The sequence below is a fragment of the Paramormyrops kingsleyae genome, chromosome 7 (assembly GCF_048594095.1).
Source record: "Paramormyrops kingsleyae isolate MSU_618 chromosome 7, PKINGS_0.4, whole genome shotgun sequence".
NCBI classification, from domain to species: Eukaryota; Metazoa; Chordata; class Actinopteri; order Osteoglossiformes; family Mormyridae; genus Paramormyrops; species Paramormyrops kingsleyae.
In genome coordinates, this window is record NC_132803.1 from 3,418,827 (window position 1) to 3,441,690 (window position 22,864).

Consider the following 22,864-nt stretch of genomic DNA (forward strand, 5'->3'; position numbering starts at 1 on the left):
GCAACATATGCTTTTCACTGATAAATTTATTATTTATACAGTAAAACAAATGTCCTGCATACAACATGCACAGGTCACATGGTATTTGAACACCTAGAATTATGTCAGTGTTCAGCAGGAATTGGAAGACTAGTGTTTCTTATTTAGAGAGATGGATTTCTTGGGTTTATTGTTCATGAAGTTTGAGTGAATTTCATTATATTTTTGGCTACTGCAGAAGGGAAACTAATTTAGCCAGGTCAATGCATAAAGTTACCCAATGTCACTCATTCTCTTTGTGGATTGGCATTGTATTCGTTTTGCAAAACAAAATAAAGTTTGAGGACCGATCATTTTGACACTTTATTTCAATGGAAGACATGTCAAACATATTGGTAGCATGTAACACTAAGCTGATTGGCTCTGCCTAATCACCAGAGTTCTGTGACTGGTTTGGCAGCAGTATTGGGACGGGATGTGCAAACGCTATATCTGCAATAACAAGACTGACAATTAATTTTAAAGTAGGTTGAGAAAAGAAAAACATCCGGAAGCAGATGACCCTATAAAGAAGAGTTCAACAGAAACACTGTCACTGTCACGGCATCTCTGTTTCAGTATTTACAGACGGAGGAATCGCGGACAACGCCGTCAAATAAGAAGTGATCCTTCTCAGGTCCAGCCTTTTAATTCCTAGTGAATTCTCAGGAGCGCTCTCCGGAGACACAGCCATTTCTAATCCAGGCGACGTGATATATTTCTATGGCTTTTACTAATGCAAATGAAGATACAGATGTGTAAAAGTTAATATAGACGCATATCAAATGAATAAAGCAAACACAGATAGCTTGACAGACAGACAGGACATCCCCAGTCCCACATTAATAGCAAATTAAAAACTAAAACGGAAAGTGATCTTGTTTTCCGAGGGCCGCTGATGCATTGTGGCCCATTGGGAATTGAGCGATGAGGCTTTTCCACATGAGTAAACGAGAATGAAAGCGGGACTGGGAAAAGGAGAAAAAGGATGGACATCCTGACAGTGAATGTTCCCATCCAGTTAAAAAAAAAGAGAATTTCATTGGGAATTTCTGGAAACGATGAGTTGCGGGGCACATTAAATTATAAGACAGACATATATGTATATCGCCGTTTTACACACATACACAACCAAAAGAGGTAAAATTAGATACCATAATTAGGTTACTTTAATGAATTTGTTCATGAGCCAGCAAAATGCTCTTCCTGTTTTACTGACTCAATTTGTTTTCACATGACAAATATTAAAGATTTATATGTATCCAAGTAGATAAGTAGACATGACTATTTGATTATTCACATGCAGCCATCGGGGGGGGGGGGGTCTGTCCATGGGTATAATGTGGGGCATCATTGATAATGCAGAAACAATCACCAACATATAATTTAATGCAAACTGGTTTAAAAGGCCTTAATTATATCCACATTTTTAAAAAAAACAAGGCAATGATATTGGTTACTCACTTAATATTGTGATGTGATACCAATCAACTGTACAGGAGACAAACAGGCAGGTCCAGCCATAAGAAGAAGAGACTTTCAGGGGTCAGACCGACACCCCCAGTGGCACTGGGGTATGGACTGATGTGAGCAATACCAACTGTGGTACTGCCCATCCCTAATGGTAAGGTGAGCAGGCTTAGACCATTTAAGAAAAAAGGCATAAAGGTTATATCTGAATTTTTCAAAAGCAAACAGACAAGTGATCATGATTTCATACGCCCCCTTGTTCAGAAGCGTTCCGTGGTGCATGCATACACCTGTCAGTCATCCATTTGACTGAGACTGAGAGTAATTTCTTAGGAAAATAACAGTTCTGTTAGAATTTCGACTCTGGAAACGCAATGATGGGCTCAGGACCTGGCGGGTAATCAACTTCAATTAAGTCAAGTGAAAATAAGGAATTAATCCATTATTCGGTGTCCCTTTGCTCGGGGGGGCGTTGTCCTGCTCTGACCAAACTGCTCAAGGTTCTACTCGACCCCTTCAGCTATGCAATACGTGGGCAGCATCTATGAGGCAGAAGGGACAGAATACAGCCTCAAAACCAGAAAACATCAAATGGTGTTTGGACATTTATGGTGGAAAGTGAGAAATTTCCGTTGCATATACAGTGCATAAAAAATGTTTGTCTTCAAAACGAATGCCTATGCAGCCCTTGGTATTCTACTTATTTTGTATTGCTTGCATAATTCATAAAATTGCATTTAAAATCTATACAGATAACTTTTGTTTGTTTCTCGTCGTTTGTTATGCTTGCACAGCCAGTCATCCTGCCGGGAGCCAGAGAGCAGAGTTATCGTGGGCGAGAGAGACACCAGTGGACCAACAACACTGAGAAGCAATGTATACATCCACTGTCATAACCCAGGACTGGTCCTGGCTACCACTACTGTGGGTGAAGCCAAACTTTGATCCAACTAAGCCGTTTGTGAGCCAAAATGGATTTTAACCGTTTTCTAGAATTGAAAATCCTGAACAGTAACAAATGTAAAATACATACCATATAACATAGCAGATGGATTGTTGTGGAGGATGTTAATAAATTGTGATTCTTTTTTTTTGCTGTAACCTTTAGTTATTTAAAAATAAAAACAGCTTATATGGTACCATGGAGGACGAAAGAATCATTTGTAAGACAAAATTATACAGGCTATAATTTAATAACGATTGTAAATTTAGGGCAGCAAGAAGAAATTGTTATTCAGTGTGGTAGCAGCCTGAAGGTCAGTGCCCTGCACTCCAGGAGAACTCACTGTTGTACCCTTGAGTGGCTCCAGTGAGATATTCAGTTGTGTACATGGGTAAAATTTTTATACACTTTGTGCAAAATTAAATAACGGTAGCACATCGGTAACAAAAGGGCTTTCGATTAGCTGATTACCTCTTGTTTTTCGCAGATTATCTGGGATCGGGCCAGCCCTCATCGATAACAAAACAAAGCTTAGCTAAGTTCTGATATGTCAAGTCAAGTCATGTTTTTTATAGAGCACTTTTGAACTACAATAGTTGAACCCAAAGTGCTGTACTGATAATATACCAATAAAAACAACACATATGACAAAAAAGTAACAATAGGAATTTAAATGACAATAAAAGAAACAACTGAATGACCATAACAATAAGAGCCTTAAACGGCGACGACTGGTAATCAAACAACTCTCAGACTGATGCACATTATTTCATTTCCAGGAAATGTTCTGCTCTTGTACCACTGAGGCAAGTAATTAATCCACATAGTTCCAGAGGTATTAAGATGTTTAAATGAGTGCTATCGCTCTTGGAAAAAGGTATCAGCTAAGCACCAAAATGATTCGTAGCATATTAATTTCATTTGATATACATTAGTAATATAGTAAGAATTCCTACAAATGTGATCCTTCCCCCAAGATAAATTGTAGACTGTTACGACCACATAAAATAGTGGACCAAATCGCTGGACCAAGCCGACCTTAAAATGGAATTTTATATTAAAATATTATTTTATATTAACCCTGATTTACCGTGTTCATTACATACTGTATAAGCGTGTCTTGCAGATGGTCCGCCAGCCATCTTGTTGGCTGTTTCTCATACCTCAGCACGTCGAGTCTGTCTCTCATTTTGTCTGAAAAAGATAAAGATCCACTCTGCCGACAATCACTCAGGCAAATTTCCATGGCGATTTAGAGCGTAAAAAGTCTGGCACGCTTTTGTCGAGAGTGTTGCTTTTCTGGAAGGACTGAGCTGGGTTGATCCAAGGATGTGTTTCTGTAATAAGGCTCTTCAGTACCCCTAACCTTCATTACCCTGAGAAACTCTTGTATTACACTCTGCAAAGGTGTGTAATTGCTCTGAGGTGGGTTTTTTTTGCAATAGCAGGTTTCTATTTTGGATTGAATTTCTAGATTAAGCTCATGTATCTTAAGCCAGCGACAATCTGATATGACAGAATTTTACATATGTATTTAGGGTGCCGGTGTCCCAAAACATCCTAGTAAGTCTGAATCATATCTGATGTCTATTGAGCACCTAAATCATATGCCTGACTAGGGAAATTTCAACCCTGAGAGATCAGTAAGGTATTATTTTACAAGCATTTTTCTCAATCAGGGAAGGAGAATCGTTCAATTCCCCCACAGAGATAAATGCTACAGTTCTTAAAATTTTTCTGGGTTGATATCTAAGGTATTATCGGTAAGTTGTTGTCTCTTCTGTCCGCATATAATTAGATCGCCTCCCTTCTTTCTGGCTTGTAAAAGTAGGAACATGCGGAATGTCGAGATCTTTGAATGACTAGATATTGTGCTGTTGGGTTTTCTATGTCAGCTTTGCAGAACACGGGAACACTTGTAGTCGATCATTTTAACACATCTTCCTGCATGGTCCTGTTTAGACAGGAGAAGTAAATATGAGATATTAAAAACATATATTCACCTAATTCAATCAGGATCCACGGAAACCGGAGCAGTGAAAGCTGTGTTTCCCTCTGGCGACGATTCTTGCAAACAGGTATCCATCTATCCCCATTCACATTTGATGTGATTTGATTTGGATTCACATTTGATTTGATTTGAATTCATATCATGCAGGTGTATCTTCTTACATTTATAATTACATCTGCAGAATAAATCCTAAAACATCAGCACGCTTATAATGTCTTGGGTGAAAGATTTATTTATAAGGTGATATGCAGTCAGATTGCCAGTCATGGGTTAAATGCTGATTTTTAATAATAAATGCTGACTTAACTGCTCAGCCAGGCAAGTATCAAACGAAACAGACAAAAAGACCAGTGTGAGATCACAGAGCCTGACAGTCATCAGTTATGTGCTATTAATTGCGGTTCATATCAGTTGTTCTGTGTACACACAGTTAACCGCGCGCGGTTCTCTCAGGCTTCATGCTGTATTCCCTTCATTCTTTATTTGCCGAGATCACCCTGAGCACTTTCCACATGGCTGTGGTACTCAGACATACCAAATGTACACAGAGGTAATAAAAGTGACAGTAAGGCTTGGTGGGACGGAGGACAGAACTACAGGCAGTGGGGTGGGGGGTAAAATTAGGGTCTTTGTGTGACTATGGGAGTGGAGGGATGTAAAAACATTTCAGTGGCAGGAGGAAAATACAAGGAAACAAACGAGGTATCAGATTGTGAACAGAGCTAAATCTCACCTCATCCCTTAGAAAAATGTGCAAAGAGGCATTGTTTTCATATTAATCACGAAGGGACTTTATCTCATTATTATTTTTATTTGGAAACTTGGGGTAGCCAACTTCACCATCAATATTTAATTACCACTCTTGTACACAGTCACAGTCTTGTTAACGAGCTGGTAATTCTGCAAAGCCGTTCATTAGTGATCACACTGATAAGGAATTCTCCTCCTCTATGCTTTCTTCTTTGATGCATATTCTTGCTCTTCTTTGATGACACCAATCCGACAATGTTTTTTTTTTATCTGAAAGAAAGGAGAAATTAATATTTTTTTCTTCTGTAGGATGCTGGCAATCAATTGGAAAATCACAGACTGCAATCTGAAATGAACTTTTTCATGAAGCAAGCAAACGCTTGTTATTGCTGTGTTCTGCAGCGATGAGTTAAATCATTATGTCCATCATCACGTGAAGCGAATAATATTGACAGTCTTGTAAAAATGGTGTGTGTCAAGGTCTGGGATGTATTAGATGGTTATTTAACATTTGGTTGAATGCAGGAGTAATGGGCAGGGATAAAGATTTGAGTGACTTTGACAGGGGCCAAACCGCTATGGTCAGATGACCGGGTCGGAGCTTCTCCAAAACAACAAGGCTTGTGGAGTGCTGAGGGTCAGCCATGGTGAGGACTTCCTGAAAGTGGTCCAAGGAGGGAAAAATCAGAAGCCACCGACAGGGCGATGGGTAGCCGAGATTCATCGGTGCAAGATGTGAATGGAGTCTAACCAATGTGGTACAACAGAAGGGCTGCTGTGGCTGAAATGGCAGATGTTCTTGATGATGGTCACAGGAGTAATGTGTCGTGACAGTGCATCTTTATCCCTGCCCATTTCTTCTGCATTCAACACATCGACTACAAGTACCGAATGTTGGCTTCCTATCTAATACACCACCTGGCCAAAAAATAAGTCACACACTTGAGTATTTAGTTGAACCGCCTTTAGCTTTGATTATGGTGCACATTCATCACTGCATTATTTCCACGTCCTTATGCAACATATCAACATTTTTTTCTCATCCAGATTTGCTTTCATTTCTCATTGAGATTCTGTATTGATGATATGTGAGTTGAACTATTCCATAAAGTCTTCGTCAGCACATCTCAAATACTTTCAGTAGGTCAAGACTCTGTGGTGGCCAATTCATGTGTGAAAATGATTCCTTATGCTCCCTGAACCACTCTTTGACAATTTGTGCCCGATGAATCTTGGCATTATCGTCCTGGAATATGCCCATGCCAACAGGGAAGGAAAAAATCCATTGATGAGATTACTTGGTCAATCAGTAGATTCAGGTGCTCAGCTGACTTCACTTTATTGCTGCATAACGTTGCTGAGCTGTAATAATGATCCAATCATCGGCTCTTAAGTACTTGCTGATTTAAATTCAAACGGTGACTCCTTTTTAGCCAGACAGTGTATATCATAGACCTTGACATGTGCTGATTTTAGTTAGTCAGCCTTATTCACATCAAGTAACCGTGGTCATAATGTTTTGACACATTTTTATCTCCCTGTTAGTACAGAAACTTCTTTCATACATTTGCCATCCATCCATCAACAATTAATTTGTCTCACCAGGGTTGTAGGCAATAGAAGGACTCTCAGGCTTCACAAGGCTTATTCACGCACATCCCGATTTTCTCAAGTTCAACACGTCCCTGCGTCAACAAGGGAGGCTTGCAGTTCACGTCTTTAACCGATCTCAGTCTTCATTGTGACATCACCACATTAATTAAAACCAGTGTTTCTTTTGTTAGGTGGCAAGGGGCAGAGATTTGTTAAGTACCCATTTTATTGTGTAAGCCTTTTGTTAAAGGACATGTCATAGACACAAAACACTGGGACATGTTTATCTGCAAAGGCTGTGTCTTTATTTCATAATGATTATAAGCCAGGAATTAAGGATGTTGCCCAAGGGCCCATAAACAGATGATTATACTTCCAAAGCCAGGCTCAAACCAGTGACTTTCCAAGCACAGGCACGAGGCTTAGCCTGCTGAGCCACATACCAGCCATGGTTTGATTGTTGGAAGCCTTGAGTCAAAAAAAGCAGACCAGTGTCAAACAATGAGGACTGTGACTGGAAGATCAGAAGATGTTTCTGAATTGTGGTAAGGAACCAAAACACATAGAAGAGGTAAAACACTGTCCCTCTATGCCCTGCGTGCTCTATGTGTTTAACTCTTACACACCCCTACAATAATTATGTTAGTATGAGAAGCCACCTGACATGGGCCTTTGGGGTCAATTCGACCCCAGGGTAGGGGTGAGATAAACTAGTTTTGTATTCCTACTCTTTCCATAGAATATGCGAGCATGTGAATCCGGGGGAAAGCTGTGATCCCTTATTGATTTCATCTGTTACATACACTTCAATCAGAGTAGATGAAGGAAAGAAGGCAGATTATGGAAGGATGTCTGATGCTGTAGACATCCGACATGTGCACTGTATGTGGGTCAGAAGAAAAAGATTTAAGTCCCCTTGAACAGGTTATGAGAGTTGGTGCCAGATGACCTACTTCAGAGGGTTGAGAATTCCGTTTTGGCTGTTTCTCCACATTCAGCGGTGTCCTGTGTTTGCTTAGAAAGCTCCGCCACCATAAGTACATTCAGCCAGTTCAAGTGTGGGGGCTTTAGATAGAACAGGGGCAGAATCCCCTGTGGACACCTGGGTAAGTGCATGCTGTCTGGAACCGAGATGGTTCTGAGGGCCACAGGAAGTGAAACAGTATTCGTAAGCAGTCCCAGATGTTTCATACATTTCAGGTAATACCTCTGTTGTAAAACATACCACTGGAAAGTTCTTTATGGAAGCAATTGGGACTCAAAAGTTCATTCTCCAGATTGCTGACGGCCTGGAAATGGCAGATGCTCGCATGTATTCACTGGAGGTGTGATCATGATTTGTTTGGCTCCAATTCTAATCAGAATCAATATGCATGGAGTCATAATTGGCAATCACTTGAAAACAAAGGAACTGCCTGATTATGAATATTCAGCAGCGCGTGCCAGAGAGCAGAACTCCTGAGCGGAACCTGGGGCTGCGTGGACCGCTGGAGTGCGATGCTACTGTAGGGCCACAGTAAACAAATTAAGGCTCCTCTAGACGCCGCCTGAGAAGCACCCCGTGGGGCACAGCACAGGATCTTAACGTGCTCCAAACAAATGGCCGCTTTAAGCTGAAACCCCAGTGTCAAGATTACTATTGAGGCTCGACTTGAAATTCCAGGCAGGTGAGCTTCAGCCTCAATGATTTCTGCATAATTAAATGAGTTTGTCACAATGAAATAACACCATATTCAATCAGAAGGTAATTAATTAAGCTAGTAACCACAACAATATGCTTTATGCAGAAAACAAATTCTCTACAGTCTTTTTCAAGATGTAAAAATTTTAAAAATAATTATAGAGCAATGTTCTGTCAGACTCTGCTATTATTCTAACAATGACTTATCTACCTTACGAAAGCCCCCCCCCCCCCAGCCTGACTACCAAAGTATTTCACAGTGAGGTACTTTTAAGGTATTAGAATTAGATTCATTGTGGAAATCCCAAGCCCACTTCAGGTTGGTGTTACTGTGTGTCCATCTGCTATCTCCTCCCGCCCTCCCCTGGGCGCACAAGGCTCAGTACCTCTGAGGGACAGCTCTAATTAGACGGTCCCTTGGCTCTGGAAAGAAGCCCCTGCTTAGCCTGGTAAAACAGAGTGGTTGTTTTCCTCCGCACAGTTGTCAGCTGCTTCCTTCTGGGCCGTCGCTCCCGATACCGCCCCCCCCCCCCCCCCGGGATTGCGGATGGCAACGTTACGGACGTCCAGAACACAAGTCTCGTGTCTCAGATATTTCAGGAAATGTAGATGATCAGTCCAGGGGTTGGCCGGCAGTAAGAATATGCATTTTTTTTTTTTTATCAAAATTAAACCTTCCATAGGTTCCAGATAAATATTTTTATGCGATAACTCAAAAGTAAAAAAGGAGTCTCAGTTTGACTCCCCCACATCAACATGGGGAGTTTTATTTGCAGTTTAGTTCTGGGCAGGACAACCTACTGAAATTAATCTCTGGCACCATGAGGATTGCACTGTTACAAAAGAGGTAAAAGTTACTTCCTGCTGCGACAGCACACGTCAGCTGCCCACCCCCCAGCCCCCACCGTGCCCAGCGCCAGCAGTGCCAGCCTGGTCTGCTTTGCCTGTTGGAGTCGCTCGGATTGTAACGAGAGCGGCATGACTTTGGGGGACTGCAGCTGTTTCAGGATCCTCTCTGGGGGCTTGTCCCCCTGGCGTCCCCATTCCCTGACAACGCAATGCCATACTCCAAATGCCACGTCCCCCTCGTAGGGGAACTTTCAGTGAAATCTTTTTTTTTTTTGTTGATTTAGCAGTTTTCTGATATTCCAAAACCGTCATTTAAAAAAAAAAAATTTTTGTATATCTCATCAGAAAAACGTATCTGCTGTTTTTTGTGTTCGTGGGAATAAATTATATCCATAAAGTCTATTGCAGACAGTGCAAGTGAAACTTGCAATAATTCTTTTTTAATATCATCATAATATAATAATTTTCTTTGGATTTTACTATTTTATCTTGGCATAATTAGCCTGCCATCAGCTGACCGTTTCTTTACCTGCATGCTACTCTGCCAGATGCACATCATCTATTCTAGTAGAAAAAGGGAATTTAAAATATTACATAAACTTGAATCAAAAGCTTGTGTGTGACTTAATGGCTTAAAGAGATGGATTTTATGAGTCATACAGATATAAAATATCATCAAAAGTTTAATATTCAAAGAGATTTCCCAAGATGATTATTCCTTGTACATTTAACATTCAGAAGTTAAAGTTCACATGCCTGAAACTGTAACTATCCATGTATTAAAGTGATCGAAAGCACCTCTGTATTAACAGTAGTGAAAGTTAGCTTATAGACTGATGAGTGTAAGTGTGAATTATCAGGGCCAGGAATCCATAAGAACGCATGCATTCCGCAGGTGTGCTCTCCAGTGTCCGCTTCTGGGCTGGGTAATCTTTATCAAATCCCTGGCAGTTTCACCCACCGCATCTCTACTACTCTTTCATTATCTACAAGACATCGATCGAAAACACAATTGTCTAACGCGTCTTGCGTCGTCATTTGATTTCTGGAATCTGCAGCAAATTGCCATAACTTTGTGAAATTGAGTTGTGTTGTGACGTTTGCACGGATGATGAGGTCCTGATTCGGTTAGGACTGTCTCCCTGAAGTTAGAGGAGTCAGGCCAAGCGTGACTCTGCTGTCCATCACCTGTTTGGCGTCAAGGCTTCGACAGATGCTGAAGACGTGCAAGTCACTCACCAGCACATACCAAGCAGAGTGCCATCAGCTGACTGGGTTTAACAAGCTCATGTAGGAAGGTGTTTAATATTTGCATTTTGCCATCTGTAAACAATTCCAACAGCACAGGGATACAGATGCCACCACTGACCTTGGCCAACCCTCATGATTTCTGGGTTCTTGCCAATTGAATCAGTGGTTTGTGGGAAATTGACCATTGTCCCGCAACGTCCACAGACTCAGGTGCAGATCAGAGCATGGGAAAGGAATGAGTCACAAGGGTGGTATGTGTTCCCTGCGTCTGAGGTGAAAAACCATGTTTCCTTTGCAATACACGTACAAAATGAATGACTCATTCATCTCAGTGTATCTCTTCCAAGCAGAATGACCCCTCGAAGCCCATGTGGTGCCCTATGCAAGCTTCGCCACCAGTGATTAGGCGCCCTGCCTGAAAACATGGAAGGCACTTTCCATTGGATAGCTTTCCCTCACATTCTGGCTAGAGATGCATCGATCAGCCGGCCAGGGACCGCAATCGGCCGATTTTCAGAATGCTTGGCCGGGACCGGAGACCGGCCAGGCAGCAGGCAGTCTCAGGTATTTCCCATACTGAAGTGGCCATTTTATTCATGTGCTGCACGTCATACGCACAGCGGCGCAGGGAATAACCTCACAGGGGTGCAGGCAATAACCTCACAGCGGCACAGGCAATAACCTCACAGCGGCGCGCACACTCACAGTCACATGCTAACATGTAGTTAGCGTGGAATTTCTCCACTGTGGGTGAAGACAACACAAAGCTTGCAATTTGTAATAGATGTAAAACCAAAATAATAAACTGTGGGGAAACACATGAAAGTATGAAAAAGCCCGATCATAATCTAGCTTACTAGCGATGTAAGAATGCTATGTGCATGACATGCGTTGTTAGTATTAATATTACACTGCACCTATTATTGTTTGTTAGAGTATAGTATTACTGTTTGTTAGAGTATAGTACACTTCAGTTATTTGGAGGTTTGTAACCTGCAGACTTTTTCATTTTAAGATAAGTAAAAAAAACAGACAAAAAGGTCAATGTCATGTTATCTGATGAATTTAAACATACTTGAAAATGATATCAGTAACTGACATCCATCCCTGGACCACTTAATCCCAACTGGGGTCACAGAGCCCATCCTGGGAACAACGGGCATAGGCAGGAACCAACACACCCCTGGGCCAGCTTAGACATACCAATCAGCCTACCCTGCATGCTGTTAGACTGTGGGCGGAAACCAGAGCCCCTGGCAGAAACTCACATGAACACAGGGAGAGCGTGCACACCCCCCACAGAAAGGACATGGGACCAAACCCAGGGCCTTCTTGCTGTGAGGCAGCAGTACAAACCACTGAGGCACCATGCTGCCCTAGTTTCCTTTTGTATTGTTATTTAAATCTGTTGCACCTGGTCTTGTTAGTAAAGTAAAATATGTCAGATAAAGTCGGGTGTACAGCAACTCATTTTCAGTTGTGTTAATTGTACCTCTTTCTAGTGACAGAGCTCTTTATTTTTAACTTGTTTAAGTGAGAGAAGGTTCTGTAACTTAGTGCAGTTTGGGGGAAATTGTAAAGTTTAATGATTTCTTTTATTATGAAAATAAAATTTTGCATTGGAGAAAAGATGATTTTTGTTTGTATATGCTGTCAATTATAGTACTTAGAAAGAAAATCGGAATTGGCAGATCACGACTGCAAAAAGATTGGAAATCGGAATCAGCCAAGGAAATTGGAATCGGAGCATCTCTGATTGTGGCTTTTCTGAAGGGCCTTTCCCTGCTCCTGGCAGACGTTCAGACAGAGAGTCAGTGAGCTCATCCTGTCTCAGCCCTGCACACTCTGCATTTGTTTGTGGGCCGAGTGAGCAAATAATAAGCCCCTACCGACTCCAGGAGTCAGAGATAATACAATATCAGTAATCATCATCTGCGATAATCCTTTAAGGCTCAGCCAAAATATCGGTGACAGTCCCTTGTTGCATAATTTGTAAGATATGAGCTCTTAACGTGACACTGACTCAAACTGAAACGTTACTGTTTGTTTTTTTTGGATGGATTGATGGTTTGATTGATAGATTGACAACGGGAGGGAGGGCAGATGGGAGGGGAAGATAGTGAGACTGAGAAGACCCAGAGGGAAGGTATGATGCTGATAAGGTGAGAAAAGACAGGAAGAGAGAAAGGAAAACAGAGGAAGAGAGGTGAGAAAAGTGGGGGTGGAGGGTGAAGTGAATGTTTAAAACGCTAAGGTGACTGGCATGGGGAGTTTGGCCAAATAGAAGTGTTTTTATTCCAAAATCTTTTTAGAATCCTGAATTTTTAAAGATCATTGCACACTAGCACAAAGACTAAACCCGTCAGCGATATTATAACTGAACACTTGCACAAAAGTATTGGTGATGATGCTAATAAACTGATCACGGGGTAAAGCAGATATTCTAGAAGTTTCACACAAGTAAAATCGAAAATGAAATCCTTCAGCACCCATGGAAGGGTAAATAAATGTATTTACATACAATTCAAAGAAATCTGTTGTACACAGGAAGGGTAATACTTCACAATCCGTATGTGTACAGCCAGTGTACTTTGCAGGTGGTCTGACAGTTACATAATTACATTAGAATGGGACAGGGGCAGTGTGAAAATGGCTGAATCACCTCTTGAAATGAATGCTGATTGTGCTTTTCTGTTTCCTGGCACCTGTACTCGTATGCCTGCCAAACTTAAACTTCACAGCACACAAGCTGAAGACTCCCAGCTCTGAACTTTAATTAAAAACCTAACCCCAGTAGCAGGGAATTAAGTGTGCAGTAGCATATGACCGCAGTGTCTTACTGTAAGTTAACACCACCGATCTGTATTGCTCTGTATTGGGTATTTGTCTTACCATTATATTGACAAAATGCTGTAGTTCATCTCCTCTAAGTTTGTTATTCTGAGTTTAGTTTGGAAAATCAATTATAAGATCCACTGAATCTGCTAATAACAAGAGGTACAGGGGGGTAATGTATTAAACTCAAATGGTGGTGGTTTCTTAAGCACAATTTATGCACTTCAGGTCAAAGGGGCCTACATGCATTAATGACGTGTGTCTTGATTTACTGTTGTTGTTTCTCTTTTGTTGACACTGTAAAGCATCTGTCAATGAGGCTTTAAGAACATTTCTTTTCAAAATCTGCCCCAAGGGAGAAGAAAACAAATAAATATCTCTGGACAATATGGCTACATTTGAGGAGCCCTGGTTTGCAGCACATTGAAGCTTTAGTGCAGAATCTCTCTTGTAGGATAGCAACCGGGGCAATGGACGAATTAGCAGTGACCTTAACTTCTGGTCAAACATCCTTAATTCAATTCGGTCATAATGGTGTTTGCTCTTAAGTGTTCCTTTTCTGTTAGGTTACGCTGCATTTTCTTTCGTCTCAGTGCCGGAGACGCCCATCGAGTCAGGTTAGTGCCCGTAAAAAGGCGACAGCTGAGTGGGGGTCGGCCTGGGAGTGGGGGTCGGGCCGGGAGTGAGGGTTGGGCCGGCCGTGTGAACCCAGGCCTGACGGAACCAGCTTTCAGCATGAATTTTTCTCAGACAGGAAGCAAAGTTTTCAGACACTCGGGGGGAAGAATGAGAATGATAATTTTATGACAAACCATCAAAGATAAATTTTAGGTAGCTGCACATTTTCAGGGGCGAAATTGAACTCGCTTCGCATTGAAGGAGACAAATGCTCTTCCCTTCTCCCAAGTCATATACCTACGCAGACGGATATACATTTTAACATCTGCTGATAGAGTTGTATATCTTCAATGACGTTCATTTATTAGTGATGAGAGATGTAAAGTTTCTAAACATTTGACTGGATTTTCATGCTCTATCTAAGATCAGTCTTTTCAAAAACAGGAAAGAGTAGAAAACTAAGGGAAATGGGTTAAAGCAGGCAATGAATCATGCTACTGCAGTCCCAGTTTATTGCAAGTCTCATTCCTTCCAGTATTTCTGGTGAATGTGACTGTGGGTTGGGCCTCTGTGCCTATGGTCAGGTCATGTTCTCTGCTGGGCCAGAGTGGTCACATCTCTGCTTGGCCAGAGTGGTCACATCTCTGCTGGGCCAGATCCTTAATCCCAGAAAACCTCCCCAAAGGTGCTGATCCTCCACTCTGGCCCCAAGCTGCACTCTCACCGGTATCTGTCTCATAGGAAAGCGAGACGGAATATGTGAAGATTCAGTGGTAACACATAACCTGACAGGTCGCAAATAATATATTATTATACTCTTAATGATCCATGAACCAGCTTTTACTTAATGTATTATTTAACCGTAAACTAAGTCTTAGCTACAACCAAATTAGAAGTATGTCATTGAGCTGTGTTCACATTAAATTAGACCATTAATATATAGAGTACGTAATCATTATCTACCTACTAGTTACTGGTAATTTCAGTTCTAATGAACCAATGAGTATTTGCTCAAGTGAAAAAGGGACGTGGGAGCCACCACTTACTTATTAGTTCTAATAAGTATTTATCTAGAGAGTGGGACCCCAGACCTTTCAGGCCACGACCCCATTTTGTTGGGCGGACAGGGGGGAAAGGTAGGGGGGGGGTCACTGGGGTGGTGGATGCCCCTTATCCCTCTGTAGATTTTGCCAGTTCGGGGGGGCTTTTAGGAACTTTTCTTTGCTGACTTTCCCCCCTCGGTAGGTATTTGACAACTGGGGGGGGTTTCTCTCGATAGATTTATCGGATTGGTTAAAATGTAATTTTCCTTTGCGATTTTAAGAATTTAGAAACATGTTCTACAAATAATCTTGCAACCTTCAGTGCTTAATTAGTGATTAAAAGGACATAAATGTAGCTGTAAGTACATTTTAATAAGAGCATAATAGAGTATTATTTGTGACCTCAGGAAAGTGTGACCGACTCAATTTCTTTGTACCTATACAAGGGCAATAAAAAGATTCTGTGCTTCGTTTACCATCTGTACATCATCTGAGGATATCTTTCAATTCTTATACTGCCGTTTTATACACATCTTCAATACTTAAATTATAAGACGACTATTTTGGTATTAGTTACCAATCCGTTTACTGAACCACTCGGCTGCCATTATTATCATCATTGATGATAATTAGCAGCGCTTAGTTTGTAAATCAGAAGGTGCCGGATCGCGAAAGGTGTATGAGAGTATGAGGGGGGCGCAGCTTCCGGAAACATGTACAAAACACGGTGCTGAAAACATGCTATGTACTTTTTAGAATAAATGTAAACCAATAAAGGATATAAAATCGCACGAGAACTGGTCTGAAAATGAATACACAGTTATTTTATTTTATTTATTAATTCTGTGTTACTTTTTTTTTTTTAATAGTGAGCTGTCGGATCTGCAGGAACAGCGGCCAGAACTCAGGCAGTGAAAAGCTGAGAGGTCCTGGAAGGAATTAGCCTCTAAACGAGATTGCCACATGGGTACTGAGTGGTCTGTCACTGTATCACGATGCCAAACTGAGTACCAGCAGTGGTAAGGCTCCTTGCACATCACCTCTAAATGAACACAGTCATTATTTTAGTGGATTATGCACTTCTGTGAGGTGTGCTCATTGAATGAGAGCATGAGTTTGGTTAGCCGGCTAGTATTTTCACAATAGCCTCACTTTGGTACCATCCATTCAGCTTTCAACCACTTATTCTGGACAGGGTTGGAGGCTTGCAGCATACAGCATCCAGCTTCTAAACATTTATCCAAGTCAGGGGCACCTAGAGCAAATCTGAGGAAGCGTTGGGCAAAAGGCTGATTCATACACTGGATGGGATGCACATACAAACGCAATCATACTTTATGGGCAACTTAAAGATACTTATTACCCTAAATGCATTGCAGTGCTACCTACAGGACTGCAAGGAGAGCCATGTTAAATGGGGAGAGCATAGAAAATCTGCACGCGCCAGAGCAGAGGGAGGATTTTGAAATGCAAGCAGCAGGTGTGAGACTGCAGTGCTGCCATCCCAGTCGCCCTCCCAGGTATATTGGTAACTGACGTAGATATTGTCATATGTTGTTTTGTGTGCTGGGTACACAGGCAGTGTCTGTGCCTGTCTTGAAGACTAACTACCAGGTTCAAAGCAAGCATGTGGTTCCTTGGAGAATCTTTAGCTGGTTTTTGTGTTTAATGGCCTTGTCAGTTTTTCTTAGAATATATCAAAGAATTATGATAAGAATTTTATTCTGTTTCTTCTATTTTGTGTGATGATCAGCTCCTTTTCTTGCTCCCTCATATGCATAGCTGTCAAGTCTCCCGTTTTGGCCGGGAAACTACTGTATTTTACCCCTCTTTCCCGCCGTCCTCCCATATTAGTATTTTCCCGTAAATCTCCCGTATTATAATTTCATTAAAAAAAAATCCTCTGCCTCTCCAAACTGAACTGTCAGTAGCCTCACGAGAACTGCCACCTGCAGTAATCTGCAGGTCATTTACAACATTAACCAGGTCATAAATGCGGAGGTTAAAATGGCAAAGCTGTTCCAAAAACAACGTTACTTTCACCTTCTGTGATGACTTCAACAAGGATACAAAGTCTGCAACAAATCTTTATAATAAGTCATTAGTGAATGCCAGAGAGCCACATGAGTGAACATGAGAAATTACAAGAAAATGTGTAATGAAAATAAAATGTAAATGACAAGTGGTTATTTTAGATTTCTTGTACACCTGTCTTAAAATGTAAGGGATACTGGAGCTTGGTTGGGGTGGTGGGATGGCTTGCAGTGGGTGCCGGAAAATTTCCCTTATTTTCAAATCCAAAACTTGACAGGTATGCTCATATGCCCAGAACCACCTGCATCATGGCCCATGTTTTGTCAGTGTTGGAGTCTTTGCTGTAATCTCTCCTGTTCTGACGTTGTGGGCCGGTTCCCATCAGCCCCAAGGTTGTTATGTAGTGCCTCTTGTCCACCTGAATGGAAAGAAAATAACACAAAAATGAACAGAAAGTATGTTAGACAGTTATCACATTTCTCCCTTACCAGGAATGATTAGACTATGGTAACGTTTTCTTACTCCTTTAAAACAAGTAGTTTGCAAGAGATATTTTGGTTAGTGGATGGTAAACAGCTGTAGGTCTCTTTCAAGGCCTTGACCATGGTTGGAAGTTAAACTTGCCCACTCACCTGCGGCAAAAGGCAGGGGCGTCAGAAACGGGGGAGGGGCTTGTCCCCCAATCCACCCCCCTGTGCATATCTTGTCATTGTTTCTCCTCAGTTAAACTCACGTTTCATTCTCCATGCAGCTTCAGCCTGACCTGCACCCTCTGCAGCTGTCACCAAGTCCTCAGCAGCATCAGATGAACAGATAACATTTTCCTAATTGCCGTTCATAGTGGTACTTTTTGCTATTTAATGCGTTTCTGTCATGATACAGATCAAACAGATAAGGGGAATTAAAAGCGCGTTCCTTATCTTTCATTATGAATCCACGCATTAATGACGCCAATCTGCTGCACATTCAAAGCTTGAGGACAAATCATATACCTAACGAAGACTGTAGTCCTATATCAGACCAAATCATTTTATGATATGGATCAGTTATTTTTTAAGCTGTGTTTAATTGAGAAAATGCAGCCTAGACAGTGTTTGTCTTATTTTAAATCATGAAATCATTTTTATTTTTAAATTACTTTAAAAATAATTTTTTAAATCCTTCTTACATCACATCCTTTCATGATTTAACTATTGCATGTTTGTATCGCACCACCCAATTCGGTCCCTGCAGTGTCAGTAAAAAACATTGATTGTCAGAATCCAGTTTTTACTGAACTAGCCAGAAGCAAACATTCTTAAGTTCCCCTCCTGGCCTCGACCTTGCAGGTAGTTATACATTTTTTAAGCCTTATGGTTTGTTTTCATACTCATTCGCCATGTCAGTGTCAGAATCACTGTTAACTTTTATTGTTTCCATGTGTTTATTTATTGACATGATAGCGTACACTTTAAATCAGCGGAGAGATGAAAATGAATATAAAAGACAGTGAATCATGGACAGGTGACACCCTATTCAAGTAGGAAAGACTGTTGTTTTTAAATATATCCATGTTTTTTTGGTTATTTTTCTTTAGCACCAATGCTGCATCAGTTTGACTTGTAAGGTTTAATAATGATTTCTGTTCTGAAAATTGAGAAATCAGCCAAGGTGTCGAAAGTTTAAAATACATATACTTTGGCATAATGAATAACATGAGTAGACTTGCAGATTTGATCATGTCTGACACTACAAAAAACATCGCTGGGGAAAAAGCTGAGAATTAACAGGGGGAAAACAGCCCCACTTTCTATTGAAAGCTGTGAAGAAAGGCAGACTGTTTACCACAGAATCTGACTCAGAGAGATCAATATTCCTCTGTCTGTGGTTTCATCATTAATACCTTTGTCCACCTGTGTTTGAAATCCAGCACGTGAACCTGATGACCTGAATCCTTTGAGGCACGTGACCCTGGACATGATGCCAGTCCATTGCACATGATCAAAACCAGTTTATGTAGTCACATGCCTTTGGACTGTGGGTGAAGACCTGCACAAACATAGAGAGAGGATGCAAACTCCGCAATCAAGGCTGCAGAGCCTTGGAAAGACCCCTGGAGACCTCTGGACTACCCACTACCCCATAAATATTGTCATTAATATTACAGTATGTGTTGCACCTCTAAGTTTTGCACATATACAGGAGAACACAGTAAACCAGTGCTTCCCAATCCAGTCTTCAGACAGTCCAGGTTTTTGCTCCCTAAATGTAGATTGTCTGATATGGAGCTCAGAGGGAGCAAAAATGTGGACCGTCTGTGGGTCTGCGAGTACCGGATTGGGGAACACTACTGTAAACTATAAACTGTACATAAGTTCACCTTGCTTAGTGCAAAATGTATCCTCTGTTCTCTCTCTGCTGTGTGGGTCCTATTTTCCTGGGATGTTTCTGGACCGGTGACCCCGTGTCCCTCTTCCTGACACACATGCTAGAGCTTTTCCACGTGAGATGTTTCGTTCCCCTTCGCCTCTATATTTCTGAGGCCTGTTGCCTAATTGCTCCCAGGCCAGCTGTGCTTATGGGTCCATTACCATAACAGATATGGTGTATTAACTCCCTGTAATAAACGCTGATGGCGTCCACTGCGTGCCTCAGTTTTTCCGAGGCTGAATGGCACAGAGAGAGCAAATGGCAGCATTAGAGAGGTGCATCGCTGTAGAACACCACGGTCCATCTGACTCCTGAATGGTGTGGGTTTCACAATAATCTCTCCTTTCCTCGTGTTGCTGCTCCTCAACTTTCTTTTCCTGTCCCCCATCTAAGATGAAATGCCTTAAATCCAGCTTATGGTGTTACAGTGTGGCCCCCATTGGCTTTGGTAATCTCGCGACTTGGTGGAGCTGAATATCTTCACCGAACTGAGTGCACTGAATATGTCCAGCGCTCGGCCAACTCTCTGGTACGAGGCCGGCTGTATTCAGAAAAGATTGTGTGATACATGCATCTTCTCAGCATCTATTGCCCATGATTTGATGTTGAGAAGAAGCTGTTGCCCATCTTGACGTATGAATGAAGTTTTCTTTGTGTCCTTTAAAACCCTTAATTCCAAGCAGCAGAGCTGACAGACAACGGCATCTAACAGCATCACTCTTTGGGCTTCAGCAGTGTCCAGAAAGCCCCCCTTCCTCTGACTTTTTTCTTTAACTATAATAGTCATTGTAATGAATATGTTCATCATGGTTTTTGTAAGGCTGTTCCACTTTCTAGATGAAATAGAAACATAGTGTATAATAATGAAGTATGAGTACAGGCACATATGAATTTGTCTCTTTGCTGAACCCATCTTGCTCTCCATTGCTCGGGGGTCACAGCACCGGGTCAGCCAGCACGCAGCCCCCTGGAGATGGGGGTTATGGGCCTTGCTCAAGGGTCCACAAACACGCGACTGATCTGTCGAGGCCGGGGCTTCAACTGGCGACTGTCTGATCATGGGCACAGAGACAGAGATGGCTGAACCACTCGCTGTATGAGATACGCTGTGTGATCTGGTTCCAATCCAGTTCAAAGGAGTGATTTTTTTTAAGGCACTTAACACTTAAACATCTGTGATAGTAAACAAATTTTCTAGGGAAACTGGGTGTTTATTGGAATTCATTTTGAGCTGTTTTATTGTCAGTTAATTTACATACTTAGTTCATTTTGGACATTCAAGCACAGGAGTTCCAGTGCAAAAAAGCAATGTAGTGCAGCTTAGATCCCCTTCAGTTTGCATCCTACCACAAGAGGTCTACACAGGGCGCCATCTCACTGGCACTCCATCCCACTCCAGTTCACTTGGACAACAAAAACTCCAGTGTCAGGTTGTTTCTAAACCATAGGTCTGCAATCAGCACTGTGATCCCCTCAGTGTTTGCTGCCATGTCATTGAATCTGGGACTTTGCATCTGAAACCTTCTATCTGGACTTTCTCATTGGTGGACCTTAGCATGTATGGATGAGAAACAAAGACTGCTGCCCCTAATGCTTAGCGGAAGCCTCACAGGGTGGTCAGCATTCACACCTGACAGTCTGTAAACCCTGTTCACACCTGACAGTCTGTAAACCCTGTTCACACCTGACAGTCTGTAAACACTGTTCACACCTGACAGTCTGTAAACCTTGTTCCTCACCTGACAGTCTGTAAACACTGTTCACACCTGACAGTCTGTAAACCCTGTTCACACCTGACAGTCTGTAAACACTGTTCACACCTGACAGTCTGTAAACCCTGTTCACACCTGACAGTCTGTAAACACTGTTCACACCTGACAGTCTGTAAACCCTGTTCACACCTGACAGTCTGTAAACCCTGTTCACACCTGACAGTCTGTAAACCCTGTTCACACCTGACAGTCTGTAAATGGACACAGCTGCAGTTGCATCATCATGCTCGCTAACGATACCATCCACCGTGGACCTGAGCATCAACAACGATGAATCAGCTTGCAGAGAGGATGTTAGGCTCCGTGCAGTGCGATGCCAGGACTGTGACATCTTCCTTAACGTCAGCAAGATATAGGAGCTGGTCATCAATTTCAGGAAGCAGGATTTAGAAAATGTTCTAATTTACGTCAATGGGGAGGCTGCGGAGAAGGTCAGCATCACAGCATGCAACACACAGCAACGGCAAACAAGGACGTACGTCGCCATCTGTCTTTCCTAAGACTCCTGGAGCCGGCCCAGACTCCCTCATAATCGGCGTCTGCAGATGCCCAGTGGAATCCTGACTCACGAGATACATTACACTGTGAAAACTGCTCAGCTTGGTGCTGCAGAGGGTGGTGTAGACACATCTGCCTTGACTTCAGGAAATCGTCACCACACGCAGGCAACATCATCAAGGAATGCAGTCACCCCCGCAGAGCTACTTTCCTCCCTCCTCCCTTCTAGAAATAGGCACCGAAACATCAGCACTCAAACCAGAAACTGGCATTAACCTGCGAGCCAGCCAACCTGTCAGCTGCGTGCTGTAACTTACGCGACACGACACCTGTACACTCTGCCGTCGCCACTCATTGTGATACAATTTATTATGTTTTATTTGTGTTACTTATTCTACAGTGTTTTTTATTGTTTTGTGGTCACTTACAGACCCTCTTGCCCCTAATGTCTCATGCTGTTATTTGCTGTCACTCTTTTCCCTTGTCACCCTTCGATAGCTCGGTTGATAAAGCAGAGGTCTATATTGCTGAGATCTTTAGGTCGCTGGCTCCAGTTCAGCTTGAAGGAGTGTGACTTTTTTAAGGCACTTAACACTTAGAATTGCTGACAGACTAAGAATTCCCAATATACCCGCACTCTTAGTTGTATTAATGACAAATGAAGTCTTATTATAAGTGACAGTCTGCATTGAGGAATGTGTGAGGTTACAGTGCTAAACACTGGGGCACTTTTCTAACACATTCAGTCTTTTATTTTAAGATAAATACACACTTTTTCCATTAAAGCTGAATTTGAAGTTAAACTTGAATAGAAACCTGATTTGAACCTAAACTACAGTCTCTCTTAATGCGTATCTAGCTTTATTATAAATGTTGTATTTTATGCAATTTTATTTGAAATTCTCTGCATCCAAAAGGACAATTTCTATACATTTACGCATTAATCAAATGATAATTAAGATTTTGCACCTAATTATTGCGCCTAATTAGAATAACTTAAGTTCTGTGTAACCCTACATTACTGTGCTCTACTGACTTTGTCAGGGCTGGGCTTTGACACCCCCCCCCCCTCCAAAAGAAAAAAAAAAA

At 41.8% G+C, this 22,864-nt stretch overlaps 1 protein-coding gene across 5 annotated transcripts in view; it reads left to right on the forward strand.

Moving 5' to 3' along the window:
• The window catches only part of LOC111861168 (hatching enzyme 1.2), a 34,369-nt gene extending 11,791 nt beyond the window's left edge, over window positions 1–22,578 (forward strand). For 4 of the 5 annotated variants that reach the window (XM_072714108.1, XM_023845544.2, XM_023845543.2 and 1 more), the window contains one exon: window positions 2,283–2,546. In XM_072714108.1, coding sequence (XP_072570209.1) covers window positions 2,283–2,433 — 151 coding nt within the window. In that variant the 3' untranslated portion in view covers window positions 2,434–2,546. Of the gene's footprint in view, window positions 1–2,282; window positions 2,547–15,931; window positions 16,082–16,441 lie in introns of those variants that run through there. The other variant, XR_002842178.2, reaches the window with a different exon arrangement.
• Window positions 22,579–22,864: the final 286 nt, after the last annotated feature.